The following is a 16,365-nucleotide window of genomic DNA, read 5'->3' as shown; positions in this document are numbered from 1 at the left end:
TGACCACTGGTCAGCGCTCGGTCTCGGCTCTTACAAGGACGTCGGGTCCCGTGGTCCCAGGGTCCTAGCTGAGCTGGTCTTCAGTCTTCGTCTTCGTAGCACTGCCTCGAGCCGAGCTGAGAGCCGCCTTTTATACACACCCCGAGGACTCTCCGCCCCCCGGTACCGCCCCCTTTCTGGAACCTTCCAGGGGATCCTGGAAAGCCCCCCCCCCCAAACCCTCACCTAGGGTAGGGGAGGGGAACCCAGCCTCTCTATGGTCCGGCTCTCTATCCCCTTGTACAGGCTGGCACCCCCTACAGACCGCTGGCTGTACTTGCAGGCAAGTGCGCATAGGCGGTGTGTGCATACGTATTTCCGACGCTACATTATCATTGTGAACCCATCAGGTTTCGATTTAAAGCTTTTGTGACTGCAGGGATTCATCTTCTTGGTTCTTTCGGTAAAGTCACGTAGAAGGGAAGTAATAAAATAATAAAAATAAAACATAATAAAATAATTCTCACGCCGTTTCGGCCACAACGCAAGCAGCTGTCTTCAGATGAAAACCAGGTCTGTCCCTTCTACGTGACTTTACCGAAAGAACCAAGAAGATGAACCCATCAGGTGTAGAGATCAGAGGTGGACGAGGGAGTGTTTATTGTAATTATATAATAGATTATTAATGGAGAAATTGTATTAAACGGGTTACCAAGACAAGCTTGACTTAACCAAATTCATAAAATTGGTGTCCCATTAAGACCCGTAATAAGTACAATAGGCTCTGCCACAAAGATTTTTTGCAAAATGTGTAACAAAACAAATACAGCCCCACATCGGAAGGACATCTTAATTCATAAGAAATTGAAAACATCTTGTGAAATTGATTAAAGATATTCAACTTAACCCTAATGATATTCTCGTAAACTTTGATGTAATTTCTCCATTTACGAAGGTTCTGGTTAACGAGTCAATTATATTACTAGATACGCTAGTAAATAAGACAGGTTTACCAAAATATATTCCAAAGCTAGCTGACCATTGTCTAAACAACACTTATTTCTTATGCAGAGGTAATTTATTTAAACAAAAGGAAGTCACAGAAATGGTCTCTCCTTTGTCTCCTGATATTGCGAATCTGTACATGGAAAACTGTGAAGTACGAGCACTTGTATCTTGTACTTAAGATGAATTGCCTAACTTATCAACAGAAGGTATCTGATAAATTGCTTAAGTGGCAGATGCTATATTGGACATACGGGACGTAACATTAGCGTAAGACTAAAAGAACACCAAATAAATATGAAAAACTCACAAACACAACTGTCGGCTAATTATTACCGGCCGAGACTGATTCGAGAATCTACTGGAATTGAGAGAAGTACAAAATAATTTTCACTGCCGTAACAGCTACAAGCTTAGTGAGTCCTGGAAGCATATTATTAAGTAATACATCATACATCTGTAGTCCTTATTGAGGAAACACATGCTAATTAACTGATAAAAATTGTATTATATAATTACAATAAACCCCCTCCACCGCCTCTGACCTCTGCACCTGATGGGTTCACAGTGATGGCGTCATCTTGCTCTATTTAAGAGCAGAAGCAGGTGGTTTTCTTCACTATTCTGGCAAATCGCCCGATGATGCTGGTTGATGCAATTACCAGCGAAACGGCACGGTACTCAATTTGTAAATGTTGTGGATTTACTTGCCAAGACACCGGTGGGCTGAAGTAGTAAACTACACTACCCACTACACTACACACTACTATACTAGAAACTAATTGGCGCGTTGTTTACGTGACAATCCTTACTGGCTGTGTCAGGCGGCGCAGGGTTAAGACACATTTATACTTGCGCGATCTAACCCGAAACCCTTATTATGAATACATGTTTAACTTCGTTCTCACAATACAGAACCAACTGTGCTAATTTGTGTGTCTCTGTGAGTTGTGGGGGCCGTTGGCCCCCGAGGTCCCTCCCGCCTGCATCCCCTATTCCGTTTACGTTACCCCACCTCCCTATTACCCGCTACGGTTTCACCGGCATTCGAACGCGACACCCCTACTATTACAGCCTCGCGCAGCGCTCCCACGCTGCGAGCATACGTGCGCACATCATCATCAATCAAACGCCGTGCTCGCAGTATAGCCCTGTGCGGCACGTTACCAATGCGCATCCGTATCCGACATGTAACGAACGTATGTGCACTCCCACACACAGCTCTGCGCGGTACTCACTCAACACTGACCACTCGCGTTAGGATCGCGCACCTGTATTATACACGTCGTGAACGTGCGCGCACACACATACAGCTCCACACGCGATACCCACACTTGCGCCGCTCTGCGCCGCGCTGGCCGCTCACGTTATGATCGCGCACCTGGGGTACGCCGATTACGCACGCCGAGAGCTTACGCATACACCGTACCACACGCGTTCACACTTATAACACGAGATCACACGAGGCCACGATCAGCTATTAATGATTTATTATCCGCTACCTGGAACTAGATATTAAATCAGTGAGTCGACGAGGCTGGCCTACGCTGATACCTCTATACCTATTCCCGATTTATCTGCTATGATTCTAATTCACCTTCCTACTCACTGTTAAGTGTCTACGGCGGTCCCCTGATCCTTGTGCTAACCGCGTGCCTCGGTGCGTCACACGGACATCCGGGTCGCTGGCTGGAGCTGCGTCTGGTCGCCTGGCGCTGGAGTAAGAGAGCGATTTCCCCTCTGCGCCCCTCTATTTATCCTCCCTACCTCAAAGGGGATGCTGCGCTGAACAATGGGCTCGTGCACCTCGAGCCCGCGCACGGCGGTTCCGGGTGCTTTTGATCTGCTAATCAGTGAGCTGCGTTGGCGGCGTACATCCTAATTACTCCCTTACCCTTCCTAACAATGGGGCCTGCGCGCTCAAGCGTAATTATCCCAACCCTCCATGACTATGCGCAACAGCTCCTGCGGTCCCGCTATTCATGCTGTCCCGTCCCTCCCCTGCTTGCCCCGTCGACCCGTGGGGGTGTGTGTGGGGGGAAATGCGCCTCAACTGCGGTGGCCGAATGCCCCATGCCGCGACCACACCATATTAAGGCTGGTCGCAGCGCCGCGGTGCCACGTAGCACGGGGGAGGTCATCCAATTCCCTGATCGCCGGAAACCGTGAGAGTTAACCCCGATAAGGGTTTCTCGGATAAAAACCGGTCGGCCAGGTAACCTCCCCTTCCAGCTCTATGGGTGGGGGAAAATGCGTGCGGGTGTGTTCATGTGAGGTGAGGTGAGGGGGACGCGGGGTTGGCTCCGTTGCTTGGTGGTGGCGAGGTCGGGGATTTGGGCGCCTGCCGAACGGCTTCGTGGCGGCGGCATCACAGAGTCTTTATGGGTCTGGGTGTCTGTGTGTCTCTGTGCATGTATGTTTGTTGAACTTTCGCACTATTTGTAGCCAACCGTGCTAATCTGTGGGTCTCTGTGGGTCTGTATGGGTCTGGGTATCTGTGGGTCTTTGTGTGTGTATGTTGTTGAACTTTCGCACTGTACGTAGACAACTATCTTCGTTGAGACTGATAAACTTTCTCATTGCAGGTGAGCAGGTGGTTGTTAACTGCTCCTTGGCACAGGACACCGTGTGTAGGTGCACGGAGGGGCTGAAGAGGGACGGCGATTCGGGAATTTGCCTGCCTGAGGAGCCATACCCATGTAAGCTGTTTTGTTTCTCCGCTGACAGGGACAACCTGACAACTGAAACAGCAGAAGCTGTCTGCAGTAGAAGCACGAATTGAAACTCAACCTTATGTCTATTGCAGGCTTCAGGGACTGCATGCATGTTTAAGCACAGCCACGTGTGATGTTATCAGTTCACTTCCCTGTGCAATACTGAAAACCTAATATTTATTGTCTCTAAACAGGATTTTAGGCTGGAGTCCTCTTGATTCCAAATCTTCACACTGGGTAGTAGCACGTTTACTTCTCATTTCAGAGGTTTGTGGTTTAAGCCCAACGCCTACCCTAGTTGATTCTGCTGGTGCATTCAACAAAATAAAATGCACCATCTGCTTCATGGTGAATGATAGAGGTCTGGTAACCTTATTTGGAAATAGAAGGCCATGTGTTCTGGTATCGCGGTTCAAATGTGAAAATTACCTGCAAAGTTCGTTCTTGGGGGAAGGCAAATTATCAAAAAATATCGCCAACAGCTGTCAAACTGCTGCAAATGATAATCTGTGAAAAAACGCCTTCAAAATATTGTTGTGCTAAACAAACTATAGAAATAATGCAAAGAGCAATTATTGTATGGTTTGATAGAGGTCTGGATTCCCATGCATTGCAATGCATCATAGAGACCAGACAATTAGGCGAAGAGGGGACTGCTGTTGACAGCTTGTTAGTTTTTTCTCCTTCATAAAATTTCAGACACCACAGTAGTCGTGTTGGTAACAATCTTCGGCTTCGTCCTGACTGCACTCCTGTTGCACATATTTTACTTAAACATGAAACTGAAGGGGTCGACTTTTTAGAAAAAACTGTAGAAATTATGCAAAGAGCAATGATTTTATGGTTTTATTTTGATAGAGGTTGCGTTAATACAACGTACTGCATTCGTATACATTGCAACGTATCACATAGACCTGACAAGTAGGCGGAGAGAGGACTGCTGTTGATAGCTTGTTGTTGTTTGTCTCCTTTATAAAATATTCAGACGCCACGTCAGTCGTGTTGGCAGCAGTCCTCATCTTCGTCCTGACTGCACTCGTGTTGCTCATAGTTTACCTCAACATGAAGCAGAAGGGGTTTACTTTTAAAAGTATGTTGAAGCGATCCGGTAAGTGGTAATGTTCCGTGCTTAATCCAAAGATCTCATCCTGGTATTCGGGATGAAATGATACGTCTACCAAAATTTATTTTTACTCTCATATGTGAATTAAAATGTGTGGAGAAATCACGTCTCGGCACGAACCGCCTCTGAATGCTCTCTGCAGACACCACTGCACAAAATGATGAAAATGAGTTACATACCTTGAGAGAGCTTGCCTTTGGTGTCATTTGAAATAGTCCCTATGGAGAGTGTTTCTGCTGGTGACGCTCATCTCTGCCATGCCTCAACTCATCCAACAATATTTCTCACTCGCATAAAGTCGTGTTGGACAGGACGCTCAATTGAATTGCCGTCGTTACTTCGTTGTGTGCTTACCGCTCTTGTGACAAAGAGAGGAAGTGGACAATTATCGAGGTTCGGAGGGGCATCGCAATAGGATTGGGACGGAATAAAAAACGATCGTTAAACTGTCTGTTCCTGGTCTTTGGCCGCAGGTGATGACATTTTCATCTTGAAAATGCAATTATGAAACTTTACATTCCAGTTAATGTCTGTCCAATCCTAAACAATATAAATAATTACTCTTTGGTTCTTTCGGTAAAGTCACGTAGAAAGAAAATGTATCATATAATAGAATACGACATTTCTATTGCAACACAAGCAATCGTCATCAGGTAGAAAATAAACCTAGTGAACTTAGAAATACAATGCAATACAACACAGAGAGTCGGCTAACACAACAGTCAACACCCTACCTGGTTGATTATGTTCTTCCAAAGATTGCAAAATTTGAGAGCGAGACAAAACACAGACACGGAGACACACAGACACACAAGCAGAAAGAGAGACAACACAGAGACACACAGAGAGAGACACACAACATAGACACAGAGTATAAATAATGTAAATGTTCTTTATGACTCTAATATCACCGTGTTTAGTATTATGTGTCCAATTATAGAATAATTTTTCGTTTTGGACCTATAAAAAAATGATACAACCATATCAACTATGCTATGAATCAGTGATAACCTAATTATATCGGATTTTTTTCAGACACTCCTCCTACAAATTATGAGCATGAGGAAAATCTACCGCTTGTTCATATAATGCGAAATGAACACAAGGTGTCATATGGAGTTCAGGTAAACTCAACACAGCATGGTGGCATGATGACCATACTCTACATTGTTTCATGGTGTATGCGTACATACCAGTACAGTGAAGACTCTATCCCACAAACACATAAATAATTGTAACCGTGTCTTCTCCACACGCTACAGAGGAGCAATGAGAGCAGCGAGACAATGCAACTCATCCAAGAGAACAAAGAGAATCTTAAGACCTGGATCGGAACGGATCCCTCGGCTTTCCTGGAGCATCTCAACGGCCTCAATTTGATACCACGGCATGTTCATAAAGCGGCTGTCGACAAGGGCGGAGAGGAGAGTGTGGAGCTCGTACTGGACCACTGCATCTGCCAGGGAGAGTCGGGCTGTGAGAAACTGTGGGACGCCCTCTACTCTGTGAGGAAGCAATACGTGCAGCTGTGGAAGTGGATTCAGAAACACGGTACGACCCACGTAAACGCACCACAAAAAAACTACGACTAAACAATTTTTATATTACCAGGTGCAAGGGCCCCCACTGAGCTATGTGTCTCTTTATTTGATAGCAGCTCAACGAAGTAGCTGAGATCATCATCATCACGTAGAAATGTATAGCCGCAGCCAAATACTCTAAACATGTGATGCTGATTCTACAGACTCACTCATAGAGATCCATACTCAGAGGCCTACAGAGATCCGGAGGCCAAAATAGAACCATAGAGACCCACAGAGACCCATACTCATCGAAACCCATTCTAAAACGAAACTATTTTTTTATTTTACCAGGTAAAGCCCAACTGAGCAATGTAGTAGCGGCTTTCACATGTGATAGATCACGTGGAAGTGTATATAAGCAGTCAAATCCTCTAAATGTGGAGGGGGAAACCAGAGGATATGGAGAAAAATCCACACTACCACGGGGAGAGAGCAGTGGCGGCTCCTGCAAAATCTCTCAGAGGGGGCAAATGTCTGGATGATTGATAAGGATAAGGTCCACCCATGCAATGGATAAATTAACAGCTTAAGCATGTAAAGGCAACTTCACTTCTTTAATATTAATTAAACATAAAGTGACTCTTACAATACATCTTGTTTGTTTCTATACTCACTATTAATACAATCCACTCAAGTTTCTTTTATTAAAGATTCCACTAGGTGGCGACAAATTATATTGTTGGATGAAACGTGCTTACGTATGATGACGTAAGCACGTTAGGGCAAGCCCTCCTGGAAGCCATAGAGAATGCATTGCAGCGCCCCCCGTTCGAAAAAAAACATATTTGAATGTAAGTCTATGGGGCCACTCGGGGCTATTCTCAGCCGGAGTGAAATCGCCCAAAAAGAGGCGGTACTCCACAGAACGTGACATGACGCTGATTGGACTATATCCAGAGGCACAGTGACGGCTAGCGTGACTCTGTGGTTGAATGACATTGGTGGTGCGTCGCCCAATCGCCCTAATGAAGAAACCGCCCCTGGGAGAGAGACACCGCAAACTCCAAATATACAGCAGAAGGCATCAGGGTTGGGATCAAATCTACGACCTCCTGTATACAAGGCGAAGTAGTTAATATCTAGCCACCGTAGTTTCCCACCAGTATATTGATACTGAATGGATTTTATTAGAGTCAAGGAGGGAAAAAATATGGATATGCATTGCTTTTGTAATGCTTTCCAACACGAGCTCGTCCTCGGGGGGAAGTAATTAGCGACTATAACTCTCCGTTTAAAGCCGCACAAGAATGACGCCATGCTGCGTGACTGAACAACAACACGTTACGTGTGAACTTAAATATGTTATTTGTTGTGCCTTGATTCCAGAAGCACAACTGTAGCTCAATAGTATTTAACATTTATGAAATGTGTTAAAAGATATTCATATGAACCTCTGTTGACTGCAGGCGAGGCATTGAGGGCCATTCGAGATAAGGAGTCGGATCTGAAGCTGTGGATTGCCAGAGACCCCAAGCATCTTCTGCTGCAGCTGATGAGCCGAGGGCGAATCCCGAACGAGCTCTTCACTAAAGCCAAGGGCATCCGGGATGGCGCGGAGTGCGCGGAGCTGCTACTCAAATACTTCATAGAGAGAGGGAACGATGACTGCCTCAAGCTTCTGTTTGCTCTGCAAGCCGTGCAGTACGAGTATCCTGGAGTCAAGGAGTGGCTGGAAGGCCTTGGTAGTAAACAAGCTTTTTCTTTAGCCTGTGTGTGTCGGGGGCGGGGCAGCGACTCCGTAGCGATTCGCACGTTGCGCTATGAACCCGGCGTCCAGAGTTCGATTCCCGCTCCCGGCCGGTGACGATTATTTGAACCGGGTCTGGGCCTCCCCTAGGTCGACTCAGTCTCAAACTAGTAAGTGGTGTGGTATGTCAACATCGCCACTGGGGAGACAAAGGCAGCCGGCCGTGGTGAATCCAAGTCCCGGGCAAAGCCGGGTAGTAAAGCTCGTATTTCATAAATCTTGTGTTCGGTAACTTCGGTTATATACCTTTCTGTTTCGGTCTTGGTCGAAAGTGTAGTTAAACTTTCGGTTTCGGCTTCGGTTTCGGCTGAAAGTGAAGATAAACTTTCGGTTTCGGCTTCGGTTTCGGCTGAAAGTGTAGTTAAACTTTCGGTTTCAGCTTTGGTTTCGGCCGGAAGTAAATTTTTTACTTTCCGTCTGGTTTTGGTTTTGGCCGAAACTAGAAATTCAGTTTCGGTCGGCCTCTACATAAATGTAATATTAATTAATCGACTGCCAGGAACTCGGTTAATGTTAATTGTCTGTTGATCGGGGTAATCGCTTGTGTTGCGTTTCCGAACTTTATTATTGTTAGTTTAACACGTTGTAGTCATAGGCATTCGCGACCAATTTGTATCCACAGTGGAGGTTTTTTTTTGGGGGGGGGTTGCATGAATATCAATGTTTCGTTTAGCCCGTAGCTACAGGCGTTATGCTGCTTGGAGGTGCATTGTTAAGTGATACACTGTTTAACTGCATGCCTATAGAGATCACCATACATGGATGGTGATTAGCTGTGAGCAGCCAATAACTGGTATTGCGATTTTTGCACCCAAAAAGGGCAGGATGTACATTGTGTGCATGAATAATATGCACGCGTGAAGTACATACATTATGTATGTTGATTAACTGTGCATAATCAAACCAATAATAGATATCCGTGGTCATTTATGTGACTATATTAACCCCCCCCCCCCGGTTCTCGCACATGATTCGCTCACAAGTGACGACATCACATGTATCTCTCTTCGATTTAAGATAAAAATATGATTTATCCACAATTCTTACTAATTGGCTGTCGGGTGGTGGCGGGTTGAACGACACATATTCCTTTTAACGCAATCTAATCCAAAAACCTCTTATGAATAAAATATTCTTGAGTGCTAACATTATGTTCAGCTGTCCAAGAGCACTCCAACCTTCTCTCGTCCACCCCTGAAGGCTGAATCAGTGTGAACGGTGTCCCCTTTCTGGTGCTGCAGGCTTCCTCAGGAGAATCTCTAAATCCCACGTGGTTCTGAACAGCTACAGCGATTTTGTCCTCCGGGACAAAATCCGCTTCAACACGAGGGAGCTGCTCATGGCACTGCGGGATGACCTGACACCTCTGCTCTCCCAACTACAGATCAGGAACATACTCACCGACATCAGTGTCTGGGTATGTCCACTAAGATCATCGTCATCATATTCATAATCGTCATTTATCATCTCATAAAGAGGTATTTGGTATTCGGACATCGAGGTCTCGAACTTAAAAACGCCTCGCGTTAGTCTCTCTGCTGTCACCGCCTCGGTGTGGAACACTGTCCCATTGGACATCCACAACATCAAATGCACTCTGACTTTTAATTATTATTTAAAAATATTGGCCAAATAATGATAATGACATGATGCGCCAGATTTAGTAGTGTGTATCATGACGTGAGGCTGTAACATTTCGAGACCTTTGATGTCCAAAGAAGATTTGGAGCGATGCTGCTGTGTAGGGTTCTACCATGAGCCTTCAGTGCAAGGCGAGAGTTGTGAGGCGAGGTGTGGTGGTGGGGAACCGGTGGTGAAAGGGTGATGACAAACGCAGGTGATTATTATAATTTGTCCTTGCTGGCGAAAGGGAGCCAATGAAGAGCACGGACAGCGGTGGCCGAGTCGAATCGTGGGTTAGTGGACACCAAGGACGACACGAGGAAGGTTGTTCTGAAACCTTGTAATTTGAAGACGTTGATTGATAATGACTTGGAGGGAACGACATTGCAGTAGTCGAGGTGAGGGCCGACCTATAACTGCAGGTGACGGTGTTCGCAATATTTATGTTAATGACTGGTCGTGGGTGACGAAGAGTAGTTGACGTGAATGTCCAGAGAAAAGGTGGAATAATCCAGTGACACCAGTGAATTTGATGCGGTCCGTAAGGGGAATTGTGGTGCCGGTGATCGTGATGTTGAGCGGAAAAGAGGGTGACATGAGCCACTGTCTGTTCCCAATGAGTGTGGCTTCAGATTTGGCTGCATTTAAAGAAAGATCATGCAACCAAAACCAGTGCTGCGAGGCTGTTGTGCACTCTGAGAGATTTTCAATTCCTTGAGCATTAGTGTGGTTCATTGGTGTGTATAATACAATGTCATCAGCATAGGAGTGGTATTTAATTCCGAAACTATTAATAAGTTGGCAGCATGGGGGGATGTGTAGACATCAAACAGTAGTGGCCCATGCACGGATCCCTGGGGTCCCTCCACAAGTCCTTTGTGATAGTGGATGTGGATTCACCTTTATGAAGAGGTGGTTCTCTCTCGGCCACGTAGGATGAGATTAATTTTAGGACTATTTCTCCAATGCCAAAGTCGAACTCAAGAAGACTGGTAAGCTGGTAAAATTAACAAAATCGAGAGATGATCGAATGCCCAGACCAATGAGAGCCGTGATTGCAGAGTCGACGATTACATTTCAGTCTCCATGGAGTAAGTCGAACGGTCGCCAGATTGACAGGGACAGGCGTTTGGCGACGAGATAATCTGAGTCTTAATTTGAGCAAGAGTACGACTGTCACGAAAGCACTATGGATATGCTTTCTAGGCTTTACAGAACATGTCCCATTTTGAGTCTACTGCAGAATTGGTTGACAGTGATAAATCAGAGTTATCAGCAATGAGTGCTATGCGTGTGTCTGATGTAATTCCTTTTAGTGCTGGTTTTGTTTCCAACTTTTTAGGGGAATCCTGTGATCAATGTGGCCAGTATTCTGCAGGGGTAAGTTCCGAATAGCAAAATCAAATTTATCCAGAAGTGTTTGTTCATATTGGATCATCTTTACTCGAGTTATTGTAGCCACAGGTATTACAGATTGACGGAGCCAATTTTAAACGTATGGGACCTTGTTGTACGTGTTTCACAATCACGCGCACCAAGTCAAACTTTTGTCATTAACGTTGCTTCACGGCTGAAACAACACAAACATAGTGGTTCTGGAGTATTGTTGGCAAGTGGCTCTGAAGTATCACCATCGCTATAGAAACGTCATTCCGCTATGAACGTCGCTTCTTGCGGTCATGTGTTCACCCGCAGGAAGTGAAAAGAATGCAAGCTCGGCAAGGCAGCGAGAAGGCGACGCAGCACATGGTGGAGTTGGTGATGGCGAGAGGGCGACCCAGGGTCAAGCAATTTTGGGAGGCGCTGTGGGACCTCAGGGAAAGTTACCCAGACCTAAAGGACATCTTTGAGAAATTCTAATGGATGGAACCAGAAAGAGAGGAAGACCTAACAGAGAATGGCTTGACGACATCATAACGAGATTGGTGCCAGAAAGATGTGGCCACTACTTGAGCAGATTGACACTACAGGACAGAGAGAGGAAATTGGCAACAACAAATCTTGATTTAAAGCTTTCGTGACGGCAGAAATTCATACTCTCTGGGTCTTTCAGTAAAGTCACGTAAATAGAATAATATTTTTATTCTATCTACGTGACTTTACCGAAAGACCCGGAGAAATATAATAATAATATTTTCATTCTATCTACTTGACTTTACCGAAAGACCCAGAGAGTATGAATTTCTGCCGTCACGAAATAGAATAATAATATTTTTATTATATCTACGTGACTTTACCGAAAGACCCAGAGAGTATGAATTTCTGCCGTCACGAAATAGAATAATAATATTTTTATTCTATCTACGTGACTTTACCGAAAGACCCAGAGAGTATGAATTTCTGCCGTCACGAAATAAAATAATAATACTTTTATTCTATCTACGTGACTTTACTGAAAGACCCAGAGAGTATGGAAACAAATCATGAAATGTGCAGTGGACCACCTCCTACGACGGGGCTATCTGTCCATGGATCATGATGATGATGTATGAGTTGTGGTGCAGTGGTTATCGCACTGCACTAACCATGGTGGCTAGGAGATGTTAACTCTTCCGCCTAGTATGCAGGATGATGGTTCCATCCGGACCCTGACGATGCCTGCTGTTCTATATTTGTAGTTTCCCGTGTTGGATTTTTATCCCAGTTCACGTTTATAATCAACGTCATGCATTATTTGGCTCCTGTTATAAATTTCCACGTGATAATATTAGCCTGTTCGTTGAGCTAACATTTGTGGTAGCCAGATTTCTTCTGAAAAAAGCTACACAGCTCAGTGGGGCCTTACCTGGTAAAAAGTAAATGTATTTAGTTTTTTTTGTCGTTATCTATGATTGTTTGCTTATAACTGTGAAGTAATGTGTTCAACTAAAAGTGAGATTTACCTTACATTATTTAGAGTGACATGGCTATGGTACAGTCTAGCAAGGTAATTATTGGCACTCGCCAACATTCATGAGGGAATATTTTTTATGGAATATTTTGTGTACCGACGTGACTTTACCGAAAGAACCAAAGAGTATGGATTCCTGCAGTCACGAAAGCTTAAAATCAATATTGGTATATGAACGTGCAGTGTTTGTGTGCATTGTGTTTGTTATTGTAATGTTCTGACCCTGTGCCCCTACTGGACATCTGGTGAGATGTTAACTACCTCGCCTTGTATATAGGAGATCGTGGGTTTATTCCTGACCCTGACGATGCCTGCTGCTGTATATTTGGAGTTTGTGTGTCTCTCTCTCTCTCTCCATGGTGGTCGCGTGGATTTTCCTCCGGGTCCTCCGTTTTTAATAAATAGTAGTTTTATCTGTGAAAAAACAGCTGTAGAGCTCATCAGATTCCTTCTGAATTATAAATATTGTAAATCGAGTCAGGTTATTGACAAGTCCTTTGCAATAACAAGATGTTGCTGATACATACAGCTAACGTGCGTTGTCTTATGCGGTACTGTACATTAATAAAATGTGATCACTTTCTATAACCGGGTGCTCGTTATATATCATCTCACACAATACAACACAAAGACCCCCCGTGTAGCCCGTAAACGTCAACAACACGGAACTTAACGTGAACTTTAAGTACACATCGGAAGGCTACACCGTGTACTTGTCTACCGCGTTGCCACGCTGCTACGTGTGCGGTGGCTTCAGCCATGCCCGTGCAAATTGCACGGGCAAACCAAAAGGAAAAAACTCGCAGCCTGCAACAAACGTCACGCAGCAGCAGCAACAGCGCCAACAGCAGCAGCCGCAGCAGCAGCTGCAGCAACTGCAGCCTAAGCAGCAGCAGCCAAAGCCGCCCACCGACGACGAGGATGGCGAGGGCTTCACCCTCGTCACCTCCAGCAAGCGCAGGGTAAGGCCCGGCCACGGCGGAGGAGGCCACGCGCCCCTAATCCTACGCGCACGGCCACCGCCGATCACGAGCCCGATCCAAAAGTCGATGGCGACTCGCCTGAGGACAGCACGGTGGGACAAGTGCCGCCAACATCCTCGCTGACACCGCCGCATGCTGCCTCAGCATCCTCAGGGCAAGAGGAACCACGAGCCGGTGCGGCGCCTGATTGGCGCCACACTGCAGGAAGGCGACGAAGGCCGGCTCACCTCACCCGAAGGAAGAGCAAAAGAACCTCCACTACCAGAGGGCAGCCACATTCTTCACGATGGGGCCCTGCCATCACCAAAGGCAAATGAGGTTTCTGCCGAGTCACAGTTTGACGAGCTGGAGGACTCGGACGATGAGGTGTCGGAGACTGAAGGAGAGGACAATGTGAGTGACTCAGCTACTCACAAGTCAATAGCGAGTGCGATTACTCACCTGGGAACATCCACAACTTCCTCAGGAAAACTTTCAGGAAGCGTCAAGATAGGGTTGGGGCCATTTTCCCTGACCTCACCACTTTCCTCAAAGCGTCCCAACAAATCTGCCGCAACAGCAACAGGTTTGTTTTCTCGACTCAGGAATACTACCTCCTAAAAGCGTTCATGCGTAAGGCGTAGAAGGAGCTTACTTAATTAACCCAGCCACCGGCAACTACCGTTAACACTGCCACCACCACACAACTACATGATGGCTTCAGCTATTAAGGTTGCTAGTCTGAACTGTAATAGCGCTCGCAGTGACAAGAGGTGGGACCAGATCTGCCACTTTGTCAGGGAACACAAAGCAGATGTGACTCTCCTCCAGGAAACTCACCTCGACGCTACTCTGGCGGCCATTAGCCGACCTCGTGCGGAGACTGGATCTGCATGACGTGCAGTGACTACAGTGTGATGCCGCCGCCACGAAGCCGTTCGGCAGGCGCCAAATCTCCGACCTCGCCACCACCAAGCAACGGAGCCGACCCCTTGTCTCCCTCACCTCACCTCACATGAACACACCCGCACTCATTTCCCCCCCCCCCCCCCCCATAGAGCTCCGAGGGGAGGTCGCCTGGCCGACCGGTTTTTATCCGAGAAACCCTTATCGGGATCAACTCTCACGGTTTCCGGCGATCAGGGAATTGGATGACCTCCCCCGTGCTACGTTGCGCCGCGGCGCTGCGACCGGCCTTAATATGGTGTGGTCGCGGCGTGGGGCATTCGGCCACGGCGGTTGAGGCGCATTTCCCCCCACACACGCCAGTATCGACGGGGCAGGCAGAGGGAATAAGCATTGTGATGGAGGAGCATCATTAGAAAACACGCAGCGCATCTGAACTGCATAATCAGGCACCCCCGCACCGGCAGCGGAGGGACGGCATAATTACGCTTGAGCGCGCAGGCCCCATTGTTAGGAAGGGTAAGGGAGTAATTAGGATGTACGCCGCCAACGCCGCTCACTGATTAGCAGATCAAAAGCGCCCGGAACCGCCGTGCGCGGGCTCGGCGTGCACGATCCCATTGTTCAGCGCAGCATCCCCTTTGAGGTAGGGAGGATAAATAGAGGAGCGCAGAGGGGAAATCGCTCTCTTCTCTCCAGGCCAGCGGATCAGCAGCAGCTCCAGCCAGCGACCCGGACGTCCGTGAGACGCATCGAGGTACGTTGTTAGCGCAGGGAGCAGCGAACCTCCGCGGGCGCCAAACAGTGAGTGGGGAGGTGAAGTAGGATAATAGCCGATAAATAGGGAATAGGTGCCGGTTTAGTGGAATAGGCCAGCCTCGTCGACTCACTGATTCAACATTAGTTACCAGGTAATAAATCATTAATATCGAAGCGTGGTCTCGCGTGATCTTGTCGTGCAGTGTGAGCGTGTGGGAACGCGTGTGGTACTGTGTGTGCGTAAGCTCGCGGCGTGCGTAATCGGCGTACCCCAGGTGCGCGATCATAACGTAAGCGGCCAGCAGGCGGCGAGCGCTGCCCAGAGCGGCGCAAGAGTGGGTATCGCGTGTGGAGCTGTATGCGTGTGTGCGCGCACGTTCACTACGTGTATAATACAGGTGCGCGATCCTAACGTGAGGGGTCTGTATTGAGTGAGTGCCGCGCAGAGCTGTGTGTGGGTGTGCGCGTACGTAATTAACCATGCCTATTACGCGGACCCGCTGGGGAGGGGAATCCTCGAGCGACGGCTCTCACCCCATGGGTGAAGAACCCAACAGCGGTTCGCCTAGTAGCGAGGGGGCGAGTAATGAGGTTAATAATGAGGTTAACACGGCCGTTAGCGGTACAGAGGGAGGGATCTCGGGGGCCAGCGACCCTCACAAATTGGTGTCAGAAGCGGTACGGACCCCCACGTTACCTCACGCTAAAATAAGACTAATATTTACCGGCCGGGGGGCCCCTTCGTGGAAGGCATTCGCCCGCAATCTCTTAGGGGCCAAGGAAATTAATGGATGGACGGACGCGCAGGCAGTACGTCAACTTAATATGAATCTTGATGGGCGGGCAGCCGATTTTGTAGAAGCGTTACCCGCGAGTGCACAGACACAGCTAGAGGAGCTGATGCGCCGACTCGATCAGCGTTTTGGCACGCATGACGAGGAGGAAGCAAAATCGGTCTTAGAGGCGCGCTGTCGCCAACCTGGCGAAGATCTACGTGATTACGCCGAGGATGTGCGCGAGTTAACAAAGATCGCACGCCCGGGGTACGCAACTGATGTTATTGAGGAACTGGCC

The 16,365-nt window shown here is 47.2% G+C and overlaps 1 protein-coding gene across 3 annotated transcripts in view; it reads left to right on the top strand.

The window, feature by feature from the left end:
• Window positions 1-13,229, top strand: part of LOC133359654 (uncharacterized) — a 31,972-nt gene extending 18,743 nt beyond the window's left edge. Inside the window, exons 5-11 of one of the 3 annotated variants that reach the window (XM_061578136.1) lie at window positions 3,570-3,683; window positions 4,684-4,788; window positions 5,857-5,945; window positions 6,084-6,372; window positions 7,811-8,086; window positions 9,393-9,568; window positions 11,470-13,229. In XM_061578136.1, the coding sequence (XP_061434120.1) occupies window positions 3,570-3,683; window positions 4,684-4,788; window positions 5,857-5,945; window positions 6,084-6,372; window positions 7,811-8,086; window positions 9,393-9,568; window positions 11,470-11,634 (1,214 nt within the window). In that variant the 3' untranslated portion in view covers window positions 11,635-13,229. Of the gene's footprint in view, window positions 1-3,569; window positions 3,684-4,683; window positions 4,807-5,856; window positions 5,946-6,083; window positions 6,373-7,810; window positions 8,087-9,392; window positions 9,569-11,469 lie in introns of all 3 variants that reach the window. The other 2 variants (XM_061578135.1, XM_061578137.1) reach the window with 2 other exon arrangements.
• The last annotated feature ends 3,136 nt before the right edge of the window (window positions 13,230-16,365 follow it).

Source organism: Lethenteron reissneri, chromosome 65 (genome assembly GCF_015708825.2).
Source record: "Lethenteron reissneri isolate LAM-NWPU_2019-01 chromosome 65, ASM1570882v1, whole genome shotgun sequence".
In the NCBI taxonomy this organism is placed as follows: domain Eukaryota; kingdom Metazoa; phylum Chordata; class Hyperoartia; order Petromyzontiformes; family Petromyzontidae; genus Lethenteron; species Lethenteron reissneri.
The sequence above is the reverse complement of the archived record's forward strand: the minus strand, read 5'-3'. Positions and strand labels throughout refer to the sequence as shown.